This window comes from Linepithema humile, chromosome 2 (genome assembly GCF_040581485.1).
Source record: "Linepithema humile isolate Giens D197 chromosome 2, Lhum_UNIL_v1.0, whole genome shotgun sequence".
Taxonomy (NCBI): Eukaryota; Metazoa; Arthropoda; class Insecta; order Hymenoptera; family Formicidae; genus Linepithema; species Linepithema humile.
The window spans coordinates 1,194,393-1,221,505 of record NC_090129.1 but is presented as its reverse complement, the minus strand read 5'-3'; the positions used below and the strand labels follow the sequence as shown (position 1 = coordinate 1,221,505).

The following is a 27,113-nucleotide window of genomic DNA, read 5'->3' as shown; positions in this document are numbered from 1 at the left end:
TCGTAGTGGATGCGTTCACGCGCTTCACGTGGTTGTGCCCGACGAAATCAACCACGACGCGTGAAGTAACTGATCATTTAAAAAATATCTTTTGTACATTTGGTAATCCGTCACAAGTAATTTCGGACCGCGGAACGGCGTTCACGTCGAAGGAATTCACGGAATTTACGGAAAAATTCAGAATTAAACACCGCAAAGTTGCCGTGGCTGCGCCTTGGGCGAACGGGAGGGTAGAACGAGTGAATCGCTTCCTAAAGTCCTCGTTGACTAAATTAATCGATTCCGCGTCGCAGTGGAAAGACGCATTAAGTAAATTACAATATATTATAAATAATACTTACCATTCGATGACGAAGTCCAGCCCGTCGAAGCTATTGCTCGGGTACGAGCAACGCAGCCACGCAGACTTTCCGTTCGCGCGTCTCACACGGGTCCTAGCCGACGTTGATACGGACCTGGAACGTGAGCGAACCGCCGCACGCGCTACGGCGCACGAGGCGTCAGAATTGATTCGCGCCTATAACAAAAAATACCGCGATGTCAGATTTAAGAAACCTTCAACTTATGAAGAAGGCGATTTAATATTAATTAGGAATACAAGGGCTAAACCCGGGGAAAACGCTAAATTAAAACCTAAATTTATCGGCCCGTATATAGTGGGCAAAAGTCTGGGCAATAACAGATATGTAATAAAAGATATACCTGGTTTTAATGTAAAGGCCTGTGTCCACGGATGATCCGAGAACCTAAACAAAAAACGGACAGCCAGCACTAAATAAGTTGCGTTAGAATAAGTTGCGTTAGAATAAGTGCGTTAGAATAAGTTGCGTTAAAATAAATTGCGTTAAATCAAGTTGCGTTAGAGTAAGATACGTTAGAATAAGTTGCGTTTAGTAACTAACAATTTTACTGTGATGTTAGTGAAAGAAACAATAAAAGTAAAATACAGGAATAGTTACCGGTACTGCATGATGTCACATGCACGTCACACACACGAGCTTCATCCAGAGTCTGCGTACTACAAATGGGACGTAGTACATTTGCAGAATGGCCGAGCTGTAAAGGCCTGTGTCCACGATCCGAGAACTCGGTCCGGTTTCTCGGATAGAACTTTTATCACCAGATGTTTGTCCTCTATTGACTGCAGATGGTGTTATAATCGACTACATAAAGTTAGACTCGTAATTTTAATTGAGTACCAACATTTTTTTGTGTACAATTAAAAAAACAGGTTATAAATTATATGATCATAACTTATAAATATTTTTGGAAGAATATAAATGTTGAATTATAACCGTAAGTTTTTATTTTATTATTAAGTTTTTATTTCTAATTGTACTGGCATAATATAATTAATTAAGTATTTTAAATTGTTTAGGTTTTTGAGTCTTGGTGCCATCCAATTGATTTAAATATTTTTTTAAAAATGAGCAATAAAAAACGGAAACTAAAAAAATTAATAACTATTGCATTATTAACCGAAGCCGTTGAGCAAGAGGAACTAGAACAAAAAGAAGTCAAACAGCAACAACGTCGTCGATCGATTTGGACACGCAAGTGGATAGTTCGAAGAAGTCAAGATTTAAGAGGTACAATTCATTTAGCGCACGAAGAACTGAGATTTGAAGACAGTGATTATTTCCAAAGATTCTTCAGAATGCGAACGGATTTATTTGATCGGCTTGTTGAAATGGTGACACCATTTATACAACGTCAAAATACGAACATGAGAGAATGTATCTCACCAAGAGATCGGTTATCACTCACTCTACGATTTTTAGCCACCGGTGAAGCTTATAGAAGTTTAGAATATTCTATGAGAATACCAACGTGTACGATTTCTCGTATCATTCCTGAAACAAGCCGTGTAATTTATGAAGTTCTTCAAAAGGATTATTTAAAGGTAAAATATTAGTAACATAATTGATATAAACTTTTAAAATTAATGACGAGAATAAATATTTAACGCTTAATTTTTACAGACACCAAGTACAATTGAAGAGTAGACAGAAATTGCAAATAATTATTTTCAACTTTGGAATGTTCCAAATTGTATTGGCTCTATGGATGGGCGACATATAGAATTCAAAGTTCCACTTACAGACGGATCATTGTATTATAACTATAAGGGTACCAACAGCATTGTTTTATTAGCAATAGTTAACGCTCTTTATCAATTCATATATGTCAATGTTGGCGTTAATGGCAGAGTAAGTGATGGAGGAGTTTATCGTGACAGTGATTTCGCAAAACTATTAAATGATCCACAAAATGTACTTAATATACCAGATGATGCGCCTTTGCCTGGCATGGGTGAATGTATGCCATATATTTTATTAGCTGATAATGCTTTTCCTCTACAAAAACATATATTAAAGCCATACTCATCACGAAATTTGACACATGATGAGCAAATATTTAATTATAGACTGAGTAGAGGAAGGCGAGTTGTTGAAAACAGTTTTGGAATATTAGCAAATAGGTTTCGTGTTCTTTTGTCAACTATGTATTTACCAGTTAATACAGTTCAAATTGTTACTCTCGCATGTTGTGCATTGCATAATTATATCAGTAGCGAAAATGATGCATATTTATATGGAGCAACAGACACTGAAAATGTACAAAATTATGTAATAACATCTGGTGGATGGAGAAATGATAATGCACAACTGCGCAATTTGAACATTATCAATATAAGACCTAATAGAAATGCCATTCATATTCGTGATGAATTTAAACGATATTTTAATACTGTTGGAGCAGTTGAATGGCAAGAGCATATGATTTAGTTCGTTTAAGAATTTATATATACACACATGCGCGCGTGTATTTACGTAAAGTGTATATGTATTAATTATTTAGATATAAATGTAAGATAATTTTGTATACATTGTAAATAAATTCTGCTAATTTACTGTATTAAATATATATATTTCAAATATAATTAAAACATTTTTATTTCATTTAACAGAACATGTAGTTATAATATATTGGTTCCTGTGCCCACGCGGTAACGCTTTATATATTTTAATATAATATTCTTTAATATATTATATTATATTATATTTATCTTATATTCTCTCAGTCTTTATAATCTTATTCTTATATATTAAATGTTATTAATTTTTAAACAAAGTAATAAGATATAATATCACAAAACATAAATAATATCATCATAACTCTTTGGCATAAAAAATTATATGTTTCTCTATTACTATTAAAAATTATACGTATCTCTATTACAATTAAAAATTATACGTATCACTATTACAATTAAAAATTATACGTATTATTGCAACAAAACAAAAATGTACTATTTACTTTTAAATGTAATTTTGAAAGTAACAAATCAACCCTATGTATTAGTTGATACAAACATGGTAGGCGTCTTTCTTATGCACTGTCTTCATCATCTACTAATTCGATAATCTTTCTTTGTAATCGCTTCAATCGTTTTCTGTCTTTCTTACGTAATTCACTTTCCAAATATAAGGTCCAGTGACGCATTCCATCCTGAACATTGTCATCATCATCATTAGATATATTTATTAATGCTTGAGATGCAGTCTTCCAAAAATCTGTTCTCGCACTTGATGTTTCTGGCGAAGCTTCTCTCTTTTTTTCTTACGTTGTGTACCACTTGATGATGCACTACTTAAAGTGGATATTATCGAGGAAGTAGGTGAGCGCCGATTTTTGCAGTCGGCTGTAATAGCTATAAATAAAAAAATAAATTTTTAAAGTAATTACAAATGTTATTTATTTCTAAAAAAAATTAATGTAACTTATATTACCATTATTGTTTTTGACAAGATCACACATATCTACATATTGTAAATCTTCCACTGATGAATCATTAATTATATCCAGCACGTTTGTACTGTCTGATATATTGGGTTGACTTTTATGCTGTGAATTAATTATACATAAGATTTTAAAAATTGTAATTTAATATAATAATTCTTCAAATGACAATATAATATTTTTTGTAATTACTATCAGTGAAGATTCTCCTGATCTAGCTGCTATATGAACACTCAGAAATGACATATCGTCAAATAACCACCAGGTGGGTTTGTACACTTCATCAGCCGAAGCCCCGCTCACTTTTGACTGACGAATTTTATTAATTTGCTCTAAGTACTGAGATCGCAAATTATTAATTTTTTTCTTTACTGCATCAACTGTTATTGGCAGTTTTGTTATTTCTTCGTAATTGCGACATATTGTTCGCAGTGCTTGATCACGTTTATTTCGATTATGATATTCAGCAGACTTGGTAACATACAGACAAGGATGTTGCTCGTATAACATTACTAATGTTTTGACGTTCTCTCTGTTATCCATTGTTACCTATAAACAAAAACATGATTATTCTTTCAAATGTCTAATTTTAAGAAAACACAAAGTAAAAACAATAATATATATATAATTGTTATAATTTCCCACCCAACAATGTAACTGTAATGTACAAAATGTTATATTAGTTATGTTATTGAGGGAGAAATTATTAACTAAAGTAGTTATAGTATTATTTATTTGTAATACTTTTATTGTTTGTGTTTGCTAGAATATGATTATTGAATACATGTAAATTGCAATACATTATGTCAAAGATTAAAAATTTCTTTTTTTCATTATTTTAAAATTCAATTTATAATAAATATTCTTTACTGATGCATCTTCATACAAAGTAAAATATATAATAAATTCAATTTATTATTCCATATTGACAGAATTTTATAATTTTTAATTATATTATTATTTAGTAATAGACATTTATATTATTTGTTACTTACTTTTACTAAAATAAATATTTTCTATATGCATAAATTTAGTAACTGTCACCAAAAAATGGGACGCGATGCATTTTTTCGTACGACTTTTATATTCGAGATTTTCATCCAAGTTGACTGTTTCCACGGTCCGAGTTCTAGTAACTTTTTCTCGAAACTAGAATTCGGACCGAGTTCTCGGATCGTGGACACAGGCCTTAAGTTATAGCTACGGTCGACCGATAGGAGCCTTAACTAGGCGATACACAGGGTCGCAAGATATCGACTCTCGATAGATCGAGAGTTAACGGATCGATCTATGCGCGCGCCACCGGATCCGCCGAAGGATCGAGAACGATCCGGAATCTTCCCCAGGAGCAGGACTATCCGAAGAGAAATCCGGTAAAGCACTCTGTAAAGAACCGGCGATAGAGTCAGTCGCGTTTAGAGTCGTCGATAATTGTCGTGAGAATAGATCTAGTCGAGTCGAGCGATATGCAGTGTAAAATGTATTAAGGCAAAGTAATAAAGGCCATTCTTCTTTCTGGTAAAAGTGATTTATTCATACACCGCGTTTACATTATTATTGCTGTCGGTAGCCAATCGGAGCACGTGGTTTAAATTAATAAGGCTAACGGACATTTTGAACGAGAGAACTCCAGTGCTCCGACCGTTACAAATTATTGAGCTAAAAAGACTAGCTGGATTCTTGTCCAGCCGGGTCGAGCCGCTTGTCGATTAAAACTAGTCGGAGAACTTTCACTAGTGATAATATAGAAACTTTTCATTCGGAGCTACTTTTACACTACATCTGTCATGCGCTGTCTGTTATCCAATAAAAAAAATTTGTTTTTTAGAGACAAATATAGCACTAGCTAAAATCTCTAAAAAATACTTTGTTTTATTGGACATTGGCGTCAAATATTGCATGCATTGTGCATCGTACATAATTTTTATTTTCACGCCGGTAAAGAAGATCGCCCATCTATAATTTCGAATGATCGATGACAGATCATCAAAGCAGTACTCATATTTCGCACGCATCGCGCGTGAACGGAACATGACAGTTTGGACGTTCGCCAATTAAATTAGATTATCAACCGTTCGGCGGATGATTGTCATAGCCGATACGATTTCACCGACGAAAAGACGCCGCGGTCAGCAGTCGCGGACGAGCGCCGTCGTCGGTGGTTTGCTGTTTTGCATACGTGGCAGAGGTCGCTCACCAATGAGGAGAGTTGCCGGCCGATAGGCGTGGCTTGCAGCGCCTAGTACTGCTCGCTCCACGTCCGGCCGCCATAGTGCTTCGGTCAATCGTGTCGCGTGTATGTGATTTCCACATCCGTCGCGCTGACTCTCTCGCTCTTTTCGATTCGCAGCCGTGCGTCCCGTAGCGAGGAGTTCGCAGCACGTCGCTCCGCCACGATCGTGTCCAACCTTTTGACGTGTCCGTCGCAACATCGTGTCGTGGGATTTACGGAAATAAACACCCTCAGGTAAGTGGTGTATCGCGGCGCGCCGGGACGTGCACGGTGGCACGGCGTGCCGGTCGCCGCAACACACCGTTAAACGTGTCGATCCGCCGGTACTCGCGAACATGTTGCCGGTCGATTCCGGAGACGTGTCGATGACCGGCGCCCTGTCATCCATATGTTATTGTCCCGCTTCAAATCCGATATTCAGCACAATCATTTGCCGCAGCTCCTCGTTTAATTCCGCTCTCGCCCGTCTGCTCGAACTGCATACGATGTCTCACCGTTATTCCACCAGGATGTGTCTCAAGGACATATTTATCGCGTATTTACATTCGATTCGCTTTGCACTTTGCACAGGAATTTCCTCGATTTGATTATTGTTTGCAGTTTTTCGATTTTTTTCTTCAAATGTGTATTTTTTGCGTCAGATAACTGTTTTCTTATATTTTTGTTTTTTATAAAGCTGACGTAAAAGAGGGATTCCCATAAATATATTATTTTCTGGATGATTCACGAAATAAGAATTCTGTTATCTTCTGTGCTCAGTGATCTATGTGCAATCTGCAAACTGCATCTAAGATTAGAACTTTAAAGGCAAGCAGCTATATAAACATACCCAAAATGAGTAATGTCGATATAGATAAGAGAATATTATTTTAATTAGATGGTATATTTTCTTCCAAACTATGCATGCTGCTGATGAATGATAATCTCATTTATCTTATATAATATATCTTATATATTGATAAAGTGATAATTACTTTGCAGATAAAACAATTAAAGATGGATTTCCAGACAGGACTTGTGTATGTTGGCATTGTTGTCCTCTCAGCTGCAGCCATTGTTTTAATATCAATGATTGGTATAAGAGAGAAATCTTACGAAGAAGCCATCGCCGAGCAAAGAAAGTTTCCGGATGATCTGTTGTCAAGTATGTTAATTAATTTTACATGATCTGCTCATAAAGTCAAATTTTTATTTGGTTGCATTATTTTAATGTATATGAATTGATTTGATCTAAATTAAAAATATGATTAATATCAACAAAAATAAGTAATGATGAATATAAACAAAATATTGAATATTGTTCTAAAAAAGTATTCTCATGGCGTCGCGTCGCTACTGCGTCGCTTGATAAATTTTGTATCTTTCACTAATCTTTTTTCATTATTTTTATTTATAGATAAAAAGGATAAAAATAAAGAAAAGAAACACAAGAAGGCAGGAAAGAAGGTAAAAGAGAAGAAAGAGGAAAAAGATGACAAGGATGATAAGGATGAAAGAGTGGAGCATGTTCAATTCGAAGAGACTCCGCAAATATTGCCTCCTGAGCCACCAGTGCAGGTAAGTTAATTCATTTATTTATTCTTGTCATTTGTTGCAAACAGATTTATAAGAGAATTAAACGAGATGTGGATTATAAATACTCTCGTGTTTAACATCATATAAAAGTACATCAGGATCACTCTAATTATTGTGGATAGATGTATTAAAATGCATATACGCAATTTAAAATTGACATGCTTTTCATACTCACACAGGTATGCATCACAATTATGGTTATTTTACTTAAAGATATAGGAATTGTATACGAGGTTTTGACGTATCAAAGAAAGAAAATTTTCTATGATTTCATGCATGAAATATAATAACCTAGATGACACACAATATGGTATATCATTACATCTATTCAGCATTAAAAAGAGACTTATGAGACAGAGAGAATATCATATTTTTGTTCTTTTGTCATATAATTCACGAGACACGTCCACATTCGTATAGGATTGATCTAATGGATACTATTTAACAATTATATTTAATATTTTTAACATTTCATCCGTAAGACGCAATAATAATAACACTACAATTTTTTGGGTGTAATAATTTGTAAGATAAAATAATTATAAGAAAATTTTCATAGGGCATTTCATTGCATCATACTTATGCATTGTGCGTAAAGATGTTCACATATATATGGAATAAATTCCAACACTTATTAATCGTATGAATACTTATATATTACTTATATGCATTATATAATAATGGGTATTACGTTGAATAACTTACAGCGAGAGAATCCTAATGAGAAAGTGTATTTTCACATTAATATTAATTTACATTTTTTATTGGAAGATATTCATGAGCTTCATGTAAACTTTATTGAATTATTCTACTATTTTTTTCCAGAAAGTCGTGATTTTTAACAGCTTTCCGATGTATGTACTTTTTGTATATATATACATTGACGTTCCTTCTTTTTTTTTATTGCTGCTTTCAATTGTTCCTTCAATTGTTTCTTAATACACTTTTACAGCCATTTTGTTTCGATCTTATAGATCTTTTTTACTACATTATTATTTCATCTCGCTTTATAAACGTTGTTTTAAATAAAAATTGCAGTTTATTGCTTCATTATTTAACAACTTCGAGTAATACACATGAACGATGTTCCGGTAAGTTATCTGAAAATGTGAATACTTTATTTGAACGGAAGGTTATTTCGTGAAGCATTTTATCAAGGTTATTTTATTAAGTGTTATGGCAGATAACCAAAAAAAAATTAGAGCTTATAAGTAGAGTTTATTGGTATTTAGAAAAAACTAATTCATAAATAAAGATATTTTACGGTACGCTTTATATTGAGAAGCTGAGAGCATTTAGAATCGATTTTGATCCTCCAGTCGTTACTCGATTATTTCTTGCATACGTGCCCATTGATAAGTAATTCTGAAAGTTCAAGATTATTTTCTAAAAATAACTTCATCGCATGTGCAGCAGCATTCCGATGATACTGCTTCAATCTCTGGACGCCTTATCACATAGATTATAAGAGAGCCAGACATGAATAATTTCCTTCATTTATTGTAGCAAAATTGGACACTTGCCACAAATCTTATTTCTATTTCTACGCGAATTAAAATATTTTTCGAAATCTTTGCAATAATTTTGCAGACCGCTTTAATTATAAAGAAAATATTGTAAGAAAATTCACAATAATATGATAAACTTGTAAATTCCAGGTTTATATGCACAACAAGAGGACAAAATAAGCGTAATGATAAGGTGAACCGCTTAATAAATTGCAATATTAATTTATATTAATTAATTATTCTTTATAAGCTTATTAAAATAATTTGAAATATTTAAATTAATCGTTTGGAGTTTAATAATTTTTTAATAATTAATTTAATTGTTAAAAAATTATGCAAAACGCTATGATACAGTGATATTTATTAAATTACTTACGTGCCCATTATTATATGATGTAACATGAAATTTCGAGCATGCCGCTTGATATTTCTCGACATTGCTGCTTTGATCGAATAATACGGGAACACTGTACGTCTGCATTAAACTCTTAGGAGAGTAACAAAGGCAATAAGAAGAAAGGAAAACTTGAAAAGATAAAACCAATCCTCGTAAATAAAGACGAGCCATTGGTCATTGTGACTGAATTAAATCCTTCGCAACCTCCCTTGGCAGAAGCTAACCATTTTGACCTCATTCATCCAAAAGATGACCTTGAACTCGTGCGGAATCAGAGTGTGAGTGATTGCCATTCGCAGAATATCTCACACAGCACACGTATTTTCTGCACACACTGTGTTTCGCTTTGCAATTAAATGGAGTTTAGAATGTAATAATACGTCCAAAAGCAAACAAGTTGCTTTTTCAAACATTTGTTAAGTGTTTTTGAGATTCTTATCGTATCTTTTTTTTTTTTTTTTTTTTCTTTTGCTTACTAACTTTCTTTGCTACTACAAAGTAGGGGAAACTGCTTATGCCTGATAATGTGTACGTTTATTAAATATTCATAACTAACAGAAAATTAATTCACAAAACATTTACAATTGCATTGGAAATAACAATAAACTAATCACTAAAATATTTTAGGTGGTGTTATAATGCTGTAGATTGTACTGTGAATATTGTATTGTGTTTCCGCCTTTTCTTGTATTTTTTTTATTTTCTACAAATTATGCAATATTAACAATATGTTTGTTATACAACAGAAAGAGAATCTTCAGCAGATTACTCAAGTGGAGGCGGTGGAGAGAGCCAACAAGTCACCAAAGGATACTCCAACCAAAGCAAAAAAGAATAACAAGGACGCCATAAAGAAGAAAGATGAGAACGCTAAGGATGAAAAGCAGGACACCAATGCTCACATTAATGCATCGTCCGCTAATAAGGAAGGTGGGAAGGAAGTGAAGGAGCAGCAGAAAGAAACGCCGGTTAAAGAAGTGAAAGAAGTCATTAAGGAAGTCGTGGTCCAGCAGTTGACAAATAAGGAGCCCAAAAAGACGAAAAAAAAGAATGACATCTTATCTCAAATTGGTAAGTCGTTATTTTTGAGAAAATTCAATTTTTTTACTTGTATTATCGTTTCTCATTATTTTAAATATTCGCGAGATTGTGTTGTTCTTTGTTTATAATTATTTCTATAATATTATCTGCTTAAGCTAATAATCACTTTCGATGAGTAAATGACAAAAGCACAGTACAAAAGGTGATGAATCTTGTAGGTGATGTTTCTTATAGAGAACAAATCAATATCTAACCTGATATAACGTTCTATAGTCTGCAATTTAATTGATTGGAAATACGACCTTACTTCTCTCTGCACTATAACTTGCGAGTTCTTATACTAAGAGGAATATGCTTGATATTCGTGTACATTTATGTTTTTTTTTTTCTTTTCTTTATAAATATATATAAATATGTATCAGTTTTTAAATGAATCTAATTCAGTACATTATACGAAGAAAATTTATAATAAAATCGCTGTATGTTTGACATGAAGTCGATAGATAATATTAACACGAATTTTCTATTTCGCCACTATGTATGTACAAAGTTAGAACGTTTGATGAAAAGCCGTGTGAATTATGGGAAGAATCCACTCAAAGCAAAGCCAAGCAAATTCCTTTGAAGTACTTTGGAATGCGGTTGAGGTAGGATCACTTCCCCCTCCATTGACACGTAGGTCAATGGTCTTAATACTGAGGGTCCTGCAACATGAGCAGTACATAATTTCAAATCTCTGATGCATTTCTGAAGTAAACAATGGCACTTCAATTTATACAAACAATTATATTTTACATTATATTTTTGTACGGAGTTAAATACATTTATATTGATTTATATCCGAATAATTTTTGTCAACTTTTTTATTATTTTTAATTTATAATAATATATATGCATATACATATAATAACATATATGCAAATATTGTGTGTAGAATAAGTTTAAGTTAATAAAAAAATTCTTTATGTTTAATTGCAACATTTATTAATGCGAAATTCTTCTTCTCGCGTTTCAGACGGAGATGCTGTCAATGTCGAGCTACTGATGCTGTGTATTCAGAAAGCGGAGCTCAGCCGATCCGAAATACAAGTTCTTACCAATCAGCTGTTGAATAAGCAGCAGGACAGTCCGCTGGAGCATTCCGAGTGGACGGAGGGTCGCGCCGACCCTGTCATCAAGCTGAAGAAGCAGCTGGCGGAGAAGGAGAAATCGTTAGCTGACGAGCACGAGGCGAGCATAGCCTTCCAGAACAAGCTGAAGGAACTGAGAGCCGAGTTCAACACGGAGAGATCCAGGCTCTCGGCGAGCATCAGGCAGCTGGAGGAGTCGTTGAGCGCGAAGGTCACCGAAACCCAGACGTTACACACTCGAATGCAGCACATTCTGGAGAGCCACGCGGCGGAGAAGCAAGGCTTCGGCCGGCAGATCGAGCAGCTGCAGACCAAAGTGAACGAGGACTCCGCTATTATTCACAAATTGCAGGAGGACCAAGGGCAGACTCAGGGCCATCTACAGCAGGAGCTGATGGCGCAGCGGAAGCAGATGGAGGTGCAGTTCGCCCAGATGCGCGAGAACGAGAACGCCCTGAAGTCGCAGCTGGCCCAGAAGCACGTGGAGGTGCAGGAGCTACAAAATGAACTGCAAGCGACCTGCGAGAGCAGCACCGCTGAGATAGAGATGCTGCGCCAGCAACTAGGGATCATGCAGAATCAACTGATGCACTCGGAAGGGCAACTGCAGCATTTTAAGGAAACAAGCGATCGGCTACAGGATATCGCTAGGCAGCTTGAGGTAAGAATTGTCAATATAAAAATAAAATGATATAATTCCGGCCCGATGGCTTATAAAAATTTGTGATCGCGTGAGAATGTGTTTTCATGCTCTTTTATAAGCTCGCTTTCTCACATAAAGTAAATAATACTGAAATGAAGCAATAAATTATTCTAAAACAATTATGTGATTTTTTTCCTCATTGATAAATGTTCACGAGCTCGACGTCAGCATTAATTCTTGGAAACTTTCAGGAATCCCATCGCACGCACGCGGACTTGGATCATCGACTGAAGAGTGCGCATCGGCACGAGCAAGAGATGCAGAAGCAAGTGAATTCGCTGCAGGCCGAGCTGAGTCTCGTGAAAAACGAGGCCAACGAAGCGCCTACCTTGAAAGTGGAACTCGGTAAAGCGCAAGCCGAATTGATGAAACTGAAGTCGGAGCTGTCAGCCTCGCTGAACGAAGCCAAATCTGAAGCGGCCGAAGTCACAGTCTTGAAAACCGCGTTGAGCAGCAAGGAGGACGAATTGAAGAAATCTCAGGACAAACTCAAAGCAACGCAGAACGATTTACTGCAATCCAACGCGCAAGTTACGCGTGTGGAGTCTCAGTTGAGTTCTGCGCAAAAGGAATTGGACTTGATAAAGACCGATTTCGAGAGGACTGAGTGCAATCTGAAAGAAAAGATGAACGACGCGAACACTTATCAAAATGAGATGCAGAGGCTGCAGAAACTGTTAACGGACGTAGAGGCGGAATTGGCTATGGCTTACACGCAGATCAAAGATTCCAGTGAAGCTGCGAGCGAATTGAAAGCTTTACAGACTGAAATGAATAGATTACAAGGCCACGAGAAGAAGGTGGGAGACGTGGAGTTCCGGGTTGTAAAATTGCAAGAGGAAAACGATAAGCTGCGTGCTGAGGTATTATTCGCTTTTTTTTTAATTTATTCTAGGAATTGTGTATTTTATGCACCAATGTTATTACATGTATTAAAGTTTCAGATATTAAATTAATATAAAAATAAAATAATGTAATATAATTCTGGATAGATTATAAAAATCAGTTTATGCGAAAAAGTGTACTGTAAAGCCAAAGCTTAGCGCTTTCTTAATTTTTTCATCAGTCCACTTTCTTACTCTAAATAAAAATAAAAATAAAATAATCATGTAAAATATAGATTCTTAAGAATTCTGACGAATATGCATTATGTATGTGTAGCTTGCGAATGCTTTAGAGAGACAGAAAGAGCTTCAACAACGTGAGCAAGAGAAAGTGTACACCAACACCTTGGTCGACAACAATTCTTCAACAGCAGACGGCAATTTGTAAGTATTTATAGAATTTATTTATGTAACACTTATTTATAACTTATTATCGACAACTTTCCTTATATTTCACCTAAATTAATTGCAATTTTTTTTCCAGATCCAATGAAGAGAGAACTTTACTGGAGACATTGAAAACTGAGTTGACGCAGAAGAAGAAGGAACTTAACAAGGCAAATGAGCAGATACAGAAGTTCGAAAGTGATAAAAACGAATCCCGACGTTGTATTACGGAACTAGCAAATGCTTTAGAGGCCCAGAAATTAAAAAACGATGTGAGTACTTTGCTTACAAAATATTTTCATACATCTTTGTTCTGTAGATTAATTTTATATCAAATCGAATTAGTTTCACGAATGTCCAGTCTGAATTAAATAGTTGCTTTCACATTGCACATATTTGTTGCTTTCATCAATTTCTCAATTTTTTTCGTACAGATTGACATATTTTTATTCTTCATCATTTTTTTAAACACTTATTTATTTATTGTATTTTATTTTCTGCTCAGGACTTACGCGTTAGAAGCTGGAAAACGATGGAAGCTCTTCATTCTGCTGAGACGCGTGCCAAATATAGTGAAGAATGCATCAAAGTAAATATTTGCTATAATTACTTTAATTGTTTGCACAAATTTAATAATAAAATTAATTATAGCCATAATTATATTCTTGTTTTTCTGAAAATATTTTAATTAAAAATTTTTTAATCTATATATATCTTAATATTTCTTAAATGATATATTTTTTATAACATTGTTTATGTTTCTTTATTAGGAGACAACAGAAAAAGTCAAAGGAGAACAAGAGGAAGTAACTAAGGCTTTTCTGCAGAGGATATTCCCAGACATTAAAGTGTCTGAGAAGACGCACGAACAGTGGCTAAAAGCTTTTGAGGACAAGACATGCGCTGTTCTGAGTGAATTAAAACAGAAAAACACAGATCAGACAAATTCAGATTTGGAGAGACAAAACAAAAATCTGCAAGGCATGGTTTCACATTACAAACAGATTATCGACGATACGGTGAGTTTTTCGTTGAATCTTTTACAGCATTTTACTGAAAAATACATTACTGATGTGTTTAAAACCTCTTTTTAGGAAGGTATGCTTAATAATCTACAAAGTCATATAGAATCCGAGGAGACGAGATGGCAGTCGCAACTTCGGCAAAAGGAAAACGAAGTGGCGAATCTTAGAGTAGAACTTAACGATATGCAATCCAAACTAATAACAAATGAAGAGGTAAAGGTATAGAAATCTTCATTACAAAGATTTTTTAAGCTACTTCTTTCGTTTCATGCTACATTTTTTTTCCTTCGCGGACAGAGGGTGAAGGAGTTGGAAGATCGTGCGAAGCAGAATCGCGCGGAAATATTACTTAAGACCGCGCAGAGAAACACGTCTTTCGACGAAGTAGAAGGCAATAAACTCAGCACTTTAGAGCAATTACAAGAGGTAAAGGATCTCATCGCTATAATAATAATTTATCATATATATTTTCCATCAATGAAATACATATGTTTAATGTAGAATAATGTATGATGTTGTTCGGAACAATTGTAGACGCTATTTCGTGACTCATTTTTTGTTGTCATTTCAGGAGAAGGCTAGATTATCACAGGAGTTGGAAGTAGAGTGCAATAAAAGGGCAACGTTGGACGCGGAAGTTACGAAACTGCGTTCCCTTGTTGAAACTAGTGAGGCGAGTTTAACGTACGAGAAAAATCTTGTCACGCAGCTTCAGCAGGAAGTTTCCCAACTCAAGGTACTTTTATATTTCGGTACAATTGAATTTTTCTCGCAACGATAACATACGATATATATCGAAATACGAACCGCTTTATCGATTCCAGAACGAAATTTGTGGCGGCTGTAGCAGCTCAGAGCAGTCTATGCTGAATGGTCCACCCACATCAAACTCTCTTCAATCCGAGGTTAGTATCTGTCAATGAGGATTTATTTCTTTTTCTCGGATTCTCTTATTTCTACAGTGCCTTCTCTATTGAAAGTGTACAGCTTTTGCTATAACAACAAGAATTTCTCTGTCCTGTTATATAAAAGCATGAGGTATCATGCACAATGCTGCAAAACACTGATATGATAACTAATCACGAGAAATCTCGTGCCGATAATTACTAATGAAAGATTGTGATTCACTGCTCTTCTGTGTGCGGGAGTGTGGGATCAAGCAGCGGCGTATATAAATGTTGTTATTACAAAATTCATAAAACCACTGACACGTCAAGCATGGTGGGAAATTTAATCTCTGGAATTTATTATTCAATCAATGATTATAACATCATCTATATATCGCAATAGAGAGAAACTAATGCTTTGTGTTGAATGTGCATTTAACAATGCAGATGGAAAATCTTTGCGACAAATAGAATTTTAATAAGGTTATTTTTTCTTAAGACTGAGATCACGTTTTTACATTTATGGGAAAGTGCCATGTTAATGAGAATCTTGGTAAATGCAATTTAGTGATAGAGAGAGACGTATATATTTTACAAACGTTCAGTTTGTAAATTAATTAAAGTTGAATGTTAAATTTGCTAAGATATTGATCGTCATCAGTGAATTATTCTAAGCTGCAATTTTCATGTAACATGCTGCAGCCATCCAATCAACACAGTGATTAAGTTGCTGAAAATTCTATATTATTCTCAAAATTGAATATTATTTTTGTAATTATATTCAAAAAATTAAGACTGTCCTCGTTATTTTATAAGTATTTAAAGATATATTTTAATTATATATCTATTAGCAATTTGATTACTGTGTATCAATTAGAAGATTGCTAGTTAATCTAAACGGAACGGCAATTTTGCAAATTTCTATCGACGTTGCGTTACATTGTTATTACATCCGCGAGACGATTTGATAAATTGCCGTTTCCGCAAAACGATTCCTTTAAACAGTCGGATAATAATGTATCTGGAATGCAGCCTCCTCTAGCGTCTCAAGCTCTGATAACTGCATTAGAAAGTACTCTGCTCAAGAATACAGAGTTTGCAAACTGTTCCATTACCAAGCCTGTCAATTTGACCAGTCAGTCTGAACAAGAAATTGAGAACAGTCCCCTTACTACAAAATACTCCTCCAAATCTTGTCATATGCCAGATCACAACACACAGGCTAATTGGAACCCATTGAATGGCCAGCAACATAAAAAGCACAAGAAAAAGAGGAAGGTAAACCTATAAAATTTGAGACAGAGAAAAAGTGTTACTGGCTCGATTACTGTAATAGGTGCACTTCAGTTGGTTATTGAAATGTGAAGACACATTGAGGTTCAATATTGCAAAGAATATTACAAAGATTTTTTTTTATAAGAACGTACTTTTTCAATATTATTTTGCGTTTAATATGCTATTTTATTTTAATACTTATGAATATTAACATTCAGTTCAATTTTGAACTATATATCTATTTTATATATTACGAAGTAAATAACATGGTTATTTATTAATCTCTTACATATATTTAAATAAAACGGAAATGTGTGACGAAAATTGAAAAAAATCACTTATTTGACTAATATATTTTTTACTGTAATTTCTCGCTAATATCTTTATTTTTGGATATTCTTTGTACGATAATATTGAGCTCTCCGTTATTATTTCTTTGCTACTGTTGAAGCAATATTATTTCGATAGCTTGTATCTTGAAGCAGTACTTTATAGTATATATAGATTGGTTTTGTATATTCCAACGTATTTATTATTGTGTCTATCGGGAGGCAAAGCGCGTGCATTTAATTGGCATGACTTAGTACGATAATGATAAGGTGACATAGATGAAGATTGATCTTTGCACCCGCATAGCTCAACTTTTTCACATAGACAATGTGTTAACGGAATAATGCGCATTGTAATTTACACATACACATTTCAAAAATATCTGCCACGACATTCATATTTATTCATACTTACATACTAGTGTTACAATATCATTTTTGTACAAGAATTAAAATTCCATGCCAAAATATTATCATTCTTTCGTCGTCCCTCGATAGCGATGGTATTTGTATCTTGCAGTTGATTGAAAAAAAAAAAAAAAATACAATCGCGTACTGTGCGAATAACGTGAGAGAACGTACGGACTCACCGATTGCAAGATGCATTAAAAACTGCAAAACATAAAGATATCACATTAGACATTTGCAGCATTTTTCTACATCAGTAAACGTTTAAACTTGATTTTTTTTCTCATATTTATGAAACTAGGCACATTGTGTGGAAGAAGTGTTTGATTTGACACAACTCCTTCGTGATTTGAGCGGCGAAAAGAACGATTTCAAATTGTAATAATGATAACTTTGTAAGGTGAGAGGTGGGGGATTGATTTTTGGGCCATTCGTATCTTTCTTAAATCTGGTGGTGAGCCAAATTTGGAAATCTCCATTTTGAGAGTGGTCTTTGTCCCAGTGTTTGTTCGTTATAAAGTTCAGTTGTACAATACTGTTGACGCGCTCGGCAAACGCAGGTCACCACAGTTGTACGATTCATAAGAGAGAGAGAGAAAAAAAGAAACTAGCCTTGTTGTTGAAATGCTTGCTCTGTGATCAATAACGATTTAACTGTTTTGATTGTTTCGACAGTCCACTAAGAAAACCATGGCAAAACGGCGCAGATTCGCAGGTATGCAAATCTAAAGATGAGATACTGAAATGTTTCCTCCTAGCCTTTCCGGAAGATTTTTAATATAGTAGATTGCCGCTAGCGATTCGTGTTAGGTTTTGATCATGATTTATTTTACGGATTATTATTTTCCCATGGTGCACATAATTCTATTGTGGCATTCAATTTTTTACATTCGTAAATGCACTATTCTCAATTTTCATATTTGCATATTATTATTTTTTCATTTGTCTCACCAAATACAACAAGGAACATTATCAATCATTTCAATTGATATTGTCAGCTGTGCTAATTATTAGCAAAGAATATTAAATATTCAAAACAAAAAAAATGGAAATGTCGCAAATTCAGAGTAAATTTCGTTTTTAATAGATGTTTAATGGATTATCACAACTTAAATAAGCCATAAGTGTTCTAAAAATCATGTAAATGAAATAAAAGTATACTTTTTATTCAAAGATAAGAACACACGATAGAAATCAATCCACATGGTGTAATTAATATTAGAAAATGTCATTCAATATATCACACAGTAAATGAGCCATATTAATAGTATCATTAATCTGTGTTTATTACTTGGAACATATACTTTGGAAAATCTTTCAATTCAAATCTAAAAAACTAACAGATATCACATCTGCTAAATTGCGAAATACAATTGAAATTTTTCACTCATTTCTCTTCTGTTACACATATCTACGATAAAAGTATAATATACTCTTGTAAATATATATAATTATTTAAGACTACACGAGATATGCTGTTTGTACGAATTTTATTTCATATTATCAGTCGTTTCACATTATATAACTGTGTATTATAATTATGTATTGGTAGTTTTATATTATCTCACATATTTACATTTGTATATGTTCCAAAAGAGATGTTGCACAATGCCTATTGTTGGCTTTTATATTTTATTTTGTGACTATTATTACAACAGATATGTTTTGCATCTTGTGTATCTTGGCACACAATACGGCTAGAAGAAAAAAAAAAAGAATTTTTCTTCCCATCTTTAATCTTCTTTGTCGATTATGATTTACGACTTACGAAACTGGCTGTTCAATCCATAACGTATATATATCAATTTTCAGACAAGATCAATAGTCGGCGCATTTTTTCTTTTATTTTTTTTTTTTGCGAAAGAGTACGAAACTCACTCAGATTACTCGGATAATTAGCGGAATATGTTATAGAGAAACAAAAGTGAACAACATGGATACTCAGAGATGTACATAGTTCGATACACGAGGAAATTTTTATCAGCACAAACACTGGGGTAAAGGGTACACCGCGCGAGAAGAATGGCATATTTACCAAACTGATTGATCATCGTTCAGCATATTTTCATTACTTTCATACATCGCTCATCGTTTTTCTTTCGTTGTAAATTTTAGCTCTCAAAGTATTGACGACGTAGCTTCCGAGATCATGATAAGTGTCTGCCTTTCTTAATGTGCGCTTCGTGTATCGTTTTTTTAATGGAAATATTCTTGTCGCGTAGTAATAATATAATATTGGCTGGAAAAAAAAAAAATAGAAGGTAACGAAGCGGAATTTGTAGAATGGCGATTACGATGATGTATGTGTACATATTAATGTGTAAAACCTGGAATATAATCGATAGCGTAGACTTAAGTGTTTTGCAACTGTTTTAATTTCTCTGGTAATTTTTTTCTTTCTGCTTCTTTGGAATTTATTATTTGTCTACTTTGGTGTCTTATTAAGTATTGTACGTATGAATTGCATTGTATGTATGTAAATTGCTTATTAGCATAAGGTGGTGGGATTTTGCATACGCTTTATTTATGTAGTTTATTATTGCATGCTGTAAAAACGCGTATTTGCGTTTCGGTACGCATTTAAATACGAAAGACAACGCAAGAAATGTACCTTTTATCGATAAGAAATATTTTCGCGAATGTAGCGTGTTTCTTATTAATAATTGATATCGTGCGTAATCTTTCGTAGATTTCCAATTGTTCTTCCGGATCGATCCGTCAGATCGGACCACAGATGTTTTCAAATTTCGGAACATTCAGCATTTTGTTGCAATCGTTGATCTGATTATTCATGATGGAAGAGCAAGAATGAGATATTATCAGTTGCAGTCACACCAATATACTTTATTCATTCTGCTGATGTGTTTTTTCAGGGTGGTTCAGGAAAAAAATAACTTCGAAAAATAAGCTACGCTAGTGCAGTGTGAGTGCTGGTGATTAATAAAAATGGGATGCGCAAATATTATGAAAGCGAAGCACTGCTACATAGGTATAAAATGGCATACTTTGCTACTCAGAAGACTAATATAAAATGAAAATATTACGGATAATGTTTATTGTAAAAAGGATATCATATTTTATTATGTGGAGAAAATATAAATAATTAAACACGTAGCGACTAAATGGAAAAATCTTGAGATACGGCGTATGTGATGGTTATATACTTTATAGTTATAAATAATTATGCGCAGCATAAGAGTTATCAAAATTGTGTACTGTAAATTTCTCCGAATATTAATTGTTTATAGATTCTATGAACGGTAACGATTTGTAAAATTTTATTTGTTATAAAAAAAAAAGGGAAGAAGAAAGAAAGCGCAAGAACATAACGTTCGAGGAATGTTCTTGCAGCTCGAAGAAATTTGTACAATTAATTAATAACAATTAATTAATTTAATTAATTAATATAATTCCATGACTTCATATTGCATTGCTTTCATTATGATATTGATTCTGATATTAGTTCTGAATCGCACTCAAACTAGTGTTCGACACTTATTTTTCTTTTTCTTTCATAATTAGACGTATTGGACCAGAAGTAATATATATATATATACAAAAATATACACATATGCATAATAACATATAAAGTGTATACGGCGTTTTGTTATCGATAACGAACATAATACACCAGATTTGTGAAACAGATACAAGTTCAAATTTGTTAATCGATTTTACGTGCAATAATCAAGGCGTGAGTTTAAACAAGCCAGTTTAGTACACTGTGGTTAACAGAAAATAATTGTGTCCAACGATCGTACTGACTAGGCAAGTATCGCATACCTAACGAAGAGTCAACGCCACTCGTGCGACATCGTCGTGAAATTTTTGCTGCGAAAGATCTCCGAGAAATAAATTGACAAAATTCACATATTCTTGGTAATTTATTCTCGTCTCGATCATTTTACGAAAATTCAATAAGCAAAACGACATTATTTTACGAGTCCATTGGAGCCAAATCATAAAAAATTGAAATTAAAATCACGACAACAAATCATCAAGCAAGCAAAAGTTTCATCACGATTTTGCACAGGTGAGGTTGAGCGGTCTTCTTGTGAGACAGATTTTCATATAGTTCGCTTAGATCTTTATTATCGAATTTAAGAACGAGTCCAAGTTAACAGTTTTAGGGGCATTTAAGAAAATTATGCTTGCAAACACATTTACATTTATATTTAATTATATTCTTATTTATCATAACCGGACAAACCGAGGCGTTCTGTATTGTTGTTACAGTAGCGATATTAGAGCTTCGGAGACGACTTTTTACATACCTGCATGAACATTTAAAAAAAAAAAAAAACACTGTGTTAGATATTAATTGTACACTTAAAAGCGTTCTTTGTTCACCCGTGTAATGGATTGGTTGCGTAAAGATATAGGATTACCGTACTGATTTTTTGTAAGAGGCATGTATGTTTAGTACACCGCGCGTACTTATTTACCGTTTTGTATCTAGAAAGCATATTCATAGTTAATAAAAGTTTACTGTTTTACTTGATGCTGAAATATATAATATCACAGAATCATTTCGCTCGTCTGTTAACAGCGGTAAGTAAAACGGTCCTTTGGATAAGCATCGCGATTTATTGGTGGTCATATATTTGCATCAAATTTACATTTTAATTCACCTCGCGATATGCGATATAAATTTTACATCAATTCAGTCCGAGAATTGTACTTTCGGATTGAATGCAACTCATATTTAGCAAGATAGTAGTATTTTTTAGATTATACATTTCAAATTAAACGTTCTTTTTGACAACGACGTTGTGTTTAACAGGATTATATCTAAGTACTAGTGACAAATGATATACTTTCTTTTTTAGAATAGATACCGCATGTGTAATTCTGTTTGAAAAATGTGTATGACAGGTGCAACATTTTTCATACTTCATTTCAAAATTATATATATTTTTCGTTGTATTCAATACAAATATTTAAAATCTAAGAAGTAACATAACATTGCAATGTGATAATGTTTTGCTCGAAAATATATTTTCGCTTCAATCGATATATCGTAGACATAGATTTGTGAGTGTTCGTTACAATAAGACAATGATAAGTTACATTTCAGTATCACAGGTCGAAATTTTCTACACTTTTTTTTTTTTTTAATTCAGCATTGTTTGCAGGAAACCGAGAATATAGCTACCCAAATCTTCATCCTGATTAGTCCATGAAACGTAAACGCTCTTTTGATCATCTTCGTCTCCTTCCACCTTCACCAGAACGGACTCGACGGATATAGAGCCGTCCGTCAACTGGACCATCCATCCCGACAGCCTCTCTTTCAGCGGCTGCAATAGTTTTAGGGTGGTGGCGTGCGCTGGACCGGGATCTCTTACTTGCACAGTGGACGTAAATCTCACCACATGTTTCGTTATACCCACAGCTTTCGCAACCTGACAAAGCGGAAGAACAATTTATTTGGACGATTGTTATTTCAAGTAAACGGGCGAAATAAAATGAGCGGCATTAGATCCGGAAGAAATTACCTCATCCGCGTCCACGAGGCAGACGCCATCTTCCTTCAGCATCAAAACGCTCTGCAATAGTCTCCGCCTCTTCGGATCCGGCGGCAAGGCCGAGTATCTCTTCGCCTCAGCTTTCAGCAACGCCAGCGAAGCGTCCACGGGGACTTTGGAGGTGGTCGTGATGACGCAGGTTTCGCCGTTCGCGGGATTGTAACAGTTGACGCCGAATTCCTGCTTGATCTTCTCCTTCAAGTATTCCATCTTGGCGTACTCGCCGTGCACTAGCATGACGTTTTTCGGCTCGCAATACTGTATCAGCTGCATTATCCCCTTCGCGTCGGCGTGAGCGGAGAAGGACATGTACTCCACGGCCATCTTCACCTCGACGATCTGCCGATTCTCGAACTCGATTTTCCGCGTACCGTTCAGCACCTTGTGCCCGACGGTGCCCTGCACGCAGAAACCCGGCATGATAACCATGTTGGCCTCGTTAGGCGCCCATTTCTTAAAGATCTGCAGGGAGAGGCCGGCGTGCAACATTCCCGGCGTGGCGAACACCACCATCGCACCTGGATTATCAATATACGTTTTATCGAACGGTTTTATGTGCTTAAAATCAAACATATTCCGTTGTACGAACGTTTTCTTAATTTTCTGATTGGTCCACGTGATAAACATTTTGTAATAATTGTTAGCCTTCTCGGTCAGACCAAGCGCGAAGTAAACTGGCACTTTTAAGTTCATTCTTTCCCAGTATGTTTCCAAGAGTATGCACAGTTCTTGGGCGCGACCGAGAGCGAACACGGGGATCAGCACTTTCCCGCCTCTGTCGATGCACTCGTGCACCTAAAACACGTACACGTCCGTTTAAAATTGTTCAAGACACACGAGCTGAATATCATAACGAATAATAAACTGCAAAACAACGTACTTTTTTAAGAAAGTCTCTCTCTCTGCAACGCTTGGAATCTCTGATTGTGGTCGCGTACGTCGACTCCGATATCAATAAATCTGGCCTGCACTTGTCTATCCATGCGGCGCCTAAATGTCGATCCGGCGTCATATTATAATCCCCCGTATACACGATGGACTGAGAGCCGACACGAATCCAAAACATAGCCGCTCCGAGCACGTGTCCGGCATAGTACGCCTTTATCTCCAATTCAGGATCGACCATGACAGACTGATGTAACGTGACAGCGACAACTTTCTTCATGCAATCCTTTATCATCTGCGATGTGAAGAAATTGCTCTCGCCTTTGCGTTCAACCGCAACTTTTCTCATATCTTCCAGTAAGATTGGCGCAATAGCCTTGGTCGGATGCGTCATGTAAATTGGCCCGGTGTAGCCTACCTGCGGAGAAACACAATACTCAAAAGAATGAAATAAAAGCTCTCCTACAAACGTTTTCACTATTAATCACATGTTACCATCTCTGTGAAATAAGGGAGTGCGCCACAATGATCCAAGTGAAAATGTGAGATTATGACACAGTCGATATAATTAGTTGCAGGTCCTTCTGGAACTATGTACGAAAAGTCTGGAAACCGTCTCTCATCATTGAATCCCATGTGCATGCCACAATCCAGCATGATGTTTTTTCCACCCATCGACACAAGAATACAGCTTCGTCCCACATCCTGTCCTGCTCCAAGTGGAGTGATTTTTATATCCGGCATTTCTGCAAACGTAAGAGAAGTGTAAGAATTATTTACATGCCAATCTTGCATAAATGCAAGGTTTATATTATATTAATAAAATATGTATCTGAATATCATAATTTGTTATAAGTAAGTAAATCTTCATGATTATGAATACAGATACATTGCTTTTAATATATGACAAATACTTAAAGATACTATCAGTGCAAAACATATTAATGTCATCATATTTACTCAATTCAGAGTTGACTAACCTGAATCAACAATATGTTGTCACTTCTTTATAATAATCCTTGCTAGAATATAAATAATGGAAAATATATTAAGAAGTCACACAATTAATGCTGCTAATCACAATTGCTACACCAGTTGAAAACCAACAAATGATATAAATGTATGTATGAAAAATGTATTACATATTCAATACATATTATTAAAATTTTGTAAATTATTTGTTTCTTTGTAGCCAGCATACGTATACAAGTATTCCGAAAATATAAAAACTGTTTCTTTTTCTAACTTTAAATTCTAACCTAAAGCGTCATACCTCCGCAATACTTCAAACACAGAAGCGTAAATGCGCAGTGCCATCTTTTGGTTACATATTCTATAAATATTAAGCGGGTAATCTTAATTTTTCTACATGTTTATTTTTGCTTCTGGGCTACTTTTGCAATGTTAGAATGCTTGTAAAATATTTAAATAATTAAAACGACTTTTTTAAGATCTTTGCAAAGCTTTTTGTTGTAAAATTCAAAATGCCAATTGTTAAAAAAATTAAAAAACAATGTCTTATTTAGGACGTTTTTTCCAACAATGTCGGAAAATTTAGGCTTTCAAAAAAGGAAGATAAATAAACTTAATCATGAAAATGATGCATCATTTATTGAAACTTAATTGGTAAATTCTATGTAATTTAAATATTATTTCGTGTGTAACTACTTTTTTATTGTACAAACTATGATTAAAAAAGTGCTAAATAAAAGATATAATTCTGTTTTACAATTCTTCGTCCATATCAAAATCTTCCTCTGGAAAATCGCCGACTTTCACATGCAATGGCTTCACGAATCCACCGTATTTTGGTGCACACTCAAAGTATTTTTTACCACCAACACTGTCAACATATAATAAGTATAATTTAATAAAAAGGATATACTGATATCATAAATAGAAAATTAAATCTGTGTACCTTCCATCATTTTTGCCAAGAGGTTCATCATACTTGACACCAACCCACCAGCCTTCTTTAAATTCAGTTTTACCTAATAATATATTTATATAAATTTAGAATATATATTGTATCGAATAAACATGCGATTGCAATGTAAGAGATTCTACTAACCAACAAATAAGATTGTAGCTCTTCGCTTTGGTTGATTTGGAACAAATACTTCACAACGATTTCCAACCTTGCACAAACTAGCTAAGCGTTCTTCTGCTTCCTCTTCTCGTTTCTTTTCCTCCGCCCTTTTCTGCATTTCTTCCTCATTATATTTTCCTAATTTATTCTTTTCTAAGAATGCCTTAACAGTATCTATAATATGATCAAATTATCAAGTAAAAACATTTTACTTATATTATATAACAGAAATGCAAAAGTTTTACCTGTTTTCTTAGCATATTCTTCCTCGGATATCTCAAACTTTTCCACATGGCTTAAATCTTCTGTAGTGCTTGAAAAATTATCGATAACCTGCAATTTTTTTACAGTCACAATTTAGGTCTTTTAAATATTTGAAGTAGCTTCAATAAGATGCAAGCTTTTATGTGTATACATGTATCCTCATGCCATCATCGACTGGATATGATCCCAAAAGACGCTGTCCTTCCTCCAATTTACAAATAAGTTTATCATTCTTGTCGTAGACTTGGACTGTCATTGTAGCTGGATTGCCACCCGTAAGAAGCTCCAATTTACCCTGTAATTTTGCATTGTACATTTTTTTATGTACATAAATGAAAAATTTAAAAGAGGAATGAAAAGTCTCACCTTAAATTCGTCAATAGTTATACCCTTCCGAAATCGACGCTCCACGAGACATGATTCTCGACCAGAGTTTGTAATTGATAAATTTACAAAATCAGGCGTAATTACGCTGTACGAAGTCATTTTTGTTTAAATTAATGTATTAAATTCCAGATATCAACACAGATTAGACGACTTCAAGCACTTGTAAACCTCTTTACGCTGATTATAAATAATGAATTTGAATGCAAGCGTATATTGGGCGATATAAAATAAATTTATATCCAATTGTTTATGTAAATTACAAGATACACAGCATAAGTCGTAACACTTTGACAGACCATTCAAACGTCTCGAAATGTCATCTGATGCTATCAAGTGTCGTGCAAAATGCACGCTGGAATTTGACCAATCAGAAG

At 34.5% G+C, this 27,113-nt stretch overlaps 3 protein-coding genes, 2 long non-coding RNA genes and 1 pseudogene across 15 annotated transcripts; 2 read left to right on the top strand and 4 right to left on the bottom strand.

Annotated features, from left to right (window-relative positions):
- The first annotated feature begins 746 nt into the window (after positions 1–746).
- LOC136998092 (putative nuclease HARBI1) lies at positions 747–2,924 on the top strand (annotated as a pseudogene).
- Positions 2,925–2,939: 15 nt separating this feature from the next.
- On the bottom strand, positions 2,940–4,955 carry LOC105674244 (uncharacterized). Its single transcript, XR_001101078.2, has 4 exons — positions 4,800–4,955; positions 3,997–4,353; positions 3,795–3,909; positions 2,940–3,715 (listed from the first exon to the last, which is right to left on the bottom strand). It is a non-coding gene; the product is annotated as an uncharacterized lncRNA (long non-coding RNA).
- Positions 4,956–5,756: 801 nt separating this feature from the next.
- Positions 5,757–22,082, top strand: LOC105677558 (kinectin). Of its 8 annotated transcripts, none has more exons than XM_012376261.2 (17): positions 5,757–6,271; positions 7,019–7,181; positions 7,434–7,594; positions 9,613–9,795; positions 10,264–10,588; positions 11,574–12,349; positions 12,583–13,254; positions 13,553–13,659; positions 13,760–13,934; positions 14,168–14,251; positions 14,433–14,681; positions 14,757–14,906; positions 14,985–15,113; positions 15,259–15,423; positions 15,512–15,592; positions 18,262–18,301; positions 20,460–22,082. In XM_012376261.2, exons 2-17 carry the CDS (start codon positions 7,034–7,036, stop codon positions 20,501–20,503), a joined length of 3,489 nt encoding a protein of 1,162 aa, XP_012231684.1. In that variant the 5' UTR covers positions 5,757–6,271; positions 7,019–7,033; the 3' UTR covers positions 20,504–22,082. The 8 variants fall into 8 exon arrangements, with proteins under 8 accessions (XP_012231684.1, XP_012231685.1, XP_067204917.1 ...); XM_012376262.2 differs by lacking the exon at positions 20,460–22,082 and adding an exon at positions 19,501–20,232; XM_012376260.2 differs by lacking the exon at positions 18,262–18,301 and adding an exon at positions 16,607–16,852 and having other exon boundaries at positions 5,758–6,271; positions 14,757–14,900.
- On the bottom strand, positions 8,328–9,636 carry LOC136997723 (uncharacterized). The gene is made up of 2 exons (XR_010888346.1): positions 9,497–9,636; positions 8,328–8,977 (listed from the first exon to the last, which is right to left on the bottom strand). It is a non-coding gene; the product is annotated as an uncharacterized lncRNA (long non-coding RNA).
- Positions 22,083–22,479: 397 nt separating the features above from the next.
- On the bottom strand, positions 22,480–25,350 carry IntS11 (integrator complex subunit 11). 4 transcript variants are annotated; one of them, XM_012376265.2, is made up of 6 exons: positions 25,273–25,350; positions 24,980–25,021; positions 24,495–24,745; positions 23,995–24,417; positions 23,085–23,909; positions 22,480–22,991 (listed from the first exon to the last, which is right to left on the bottom strand). In XM_012376265.2, the coding sequence occupies exons 3-6, from the start codon at positions 24,741–24,743 to the stop codon at positions 22,701–22,703; spliced, it is 1,788 nt and encodes a 595-aa protein (XP_012231688.1). In that variant the 5' UTR covers positions 24,744–24,745; positions 24,980–25,021; positions 25,273–25,350; the 3' UTR covers positions 22,480–22,700. The 4 variants fall into 4 exon arrangements, with proteins under 4 accessions (XP_012231688.1, XP_012231689.1, XP_012231690.1 ...); XM_012376266.2 differs by having other exon boundaries at positions 25,142–25,327; XM_012376267.2 differs by having other exon boundaries at positions 25,259–25,308.
- A 234-nt stretch (positions 25,351–25,584) lies between these two features.
- Positions 25,585–27,082, bottom strand: Tbcb (tubulin-binding cofactor B). Its single transcript, XM_012376063.2, has 6 exons — positions 26,719–27,082; positions 26,504–26,647; positions 26,334–26,421; positions 26,071–26,262; positions 25,918–25,990; positions 25,585–25,842 (listed from the first exon to the last, which is right to left on the bottom strand). Exons 1-6 carry the CDS (start codon positions 26,836–26,838, stop codon positions 25,725–25,727), a joined length of 735 nt encoding a protein of 244 aa, XP_012231486.1. The 5' UTR covers positions 26,839–27,082; the 3' UTR covers positions 25,585–25,724.
- Positions 27,083–27,113: the final 31 nt, after the last annotated feature.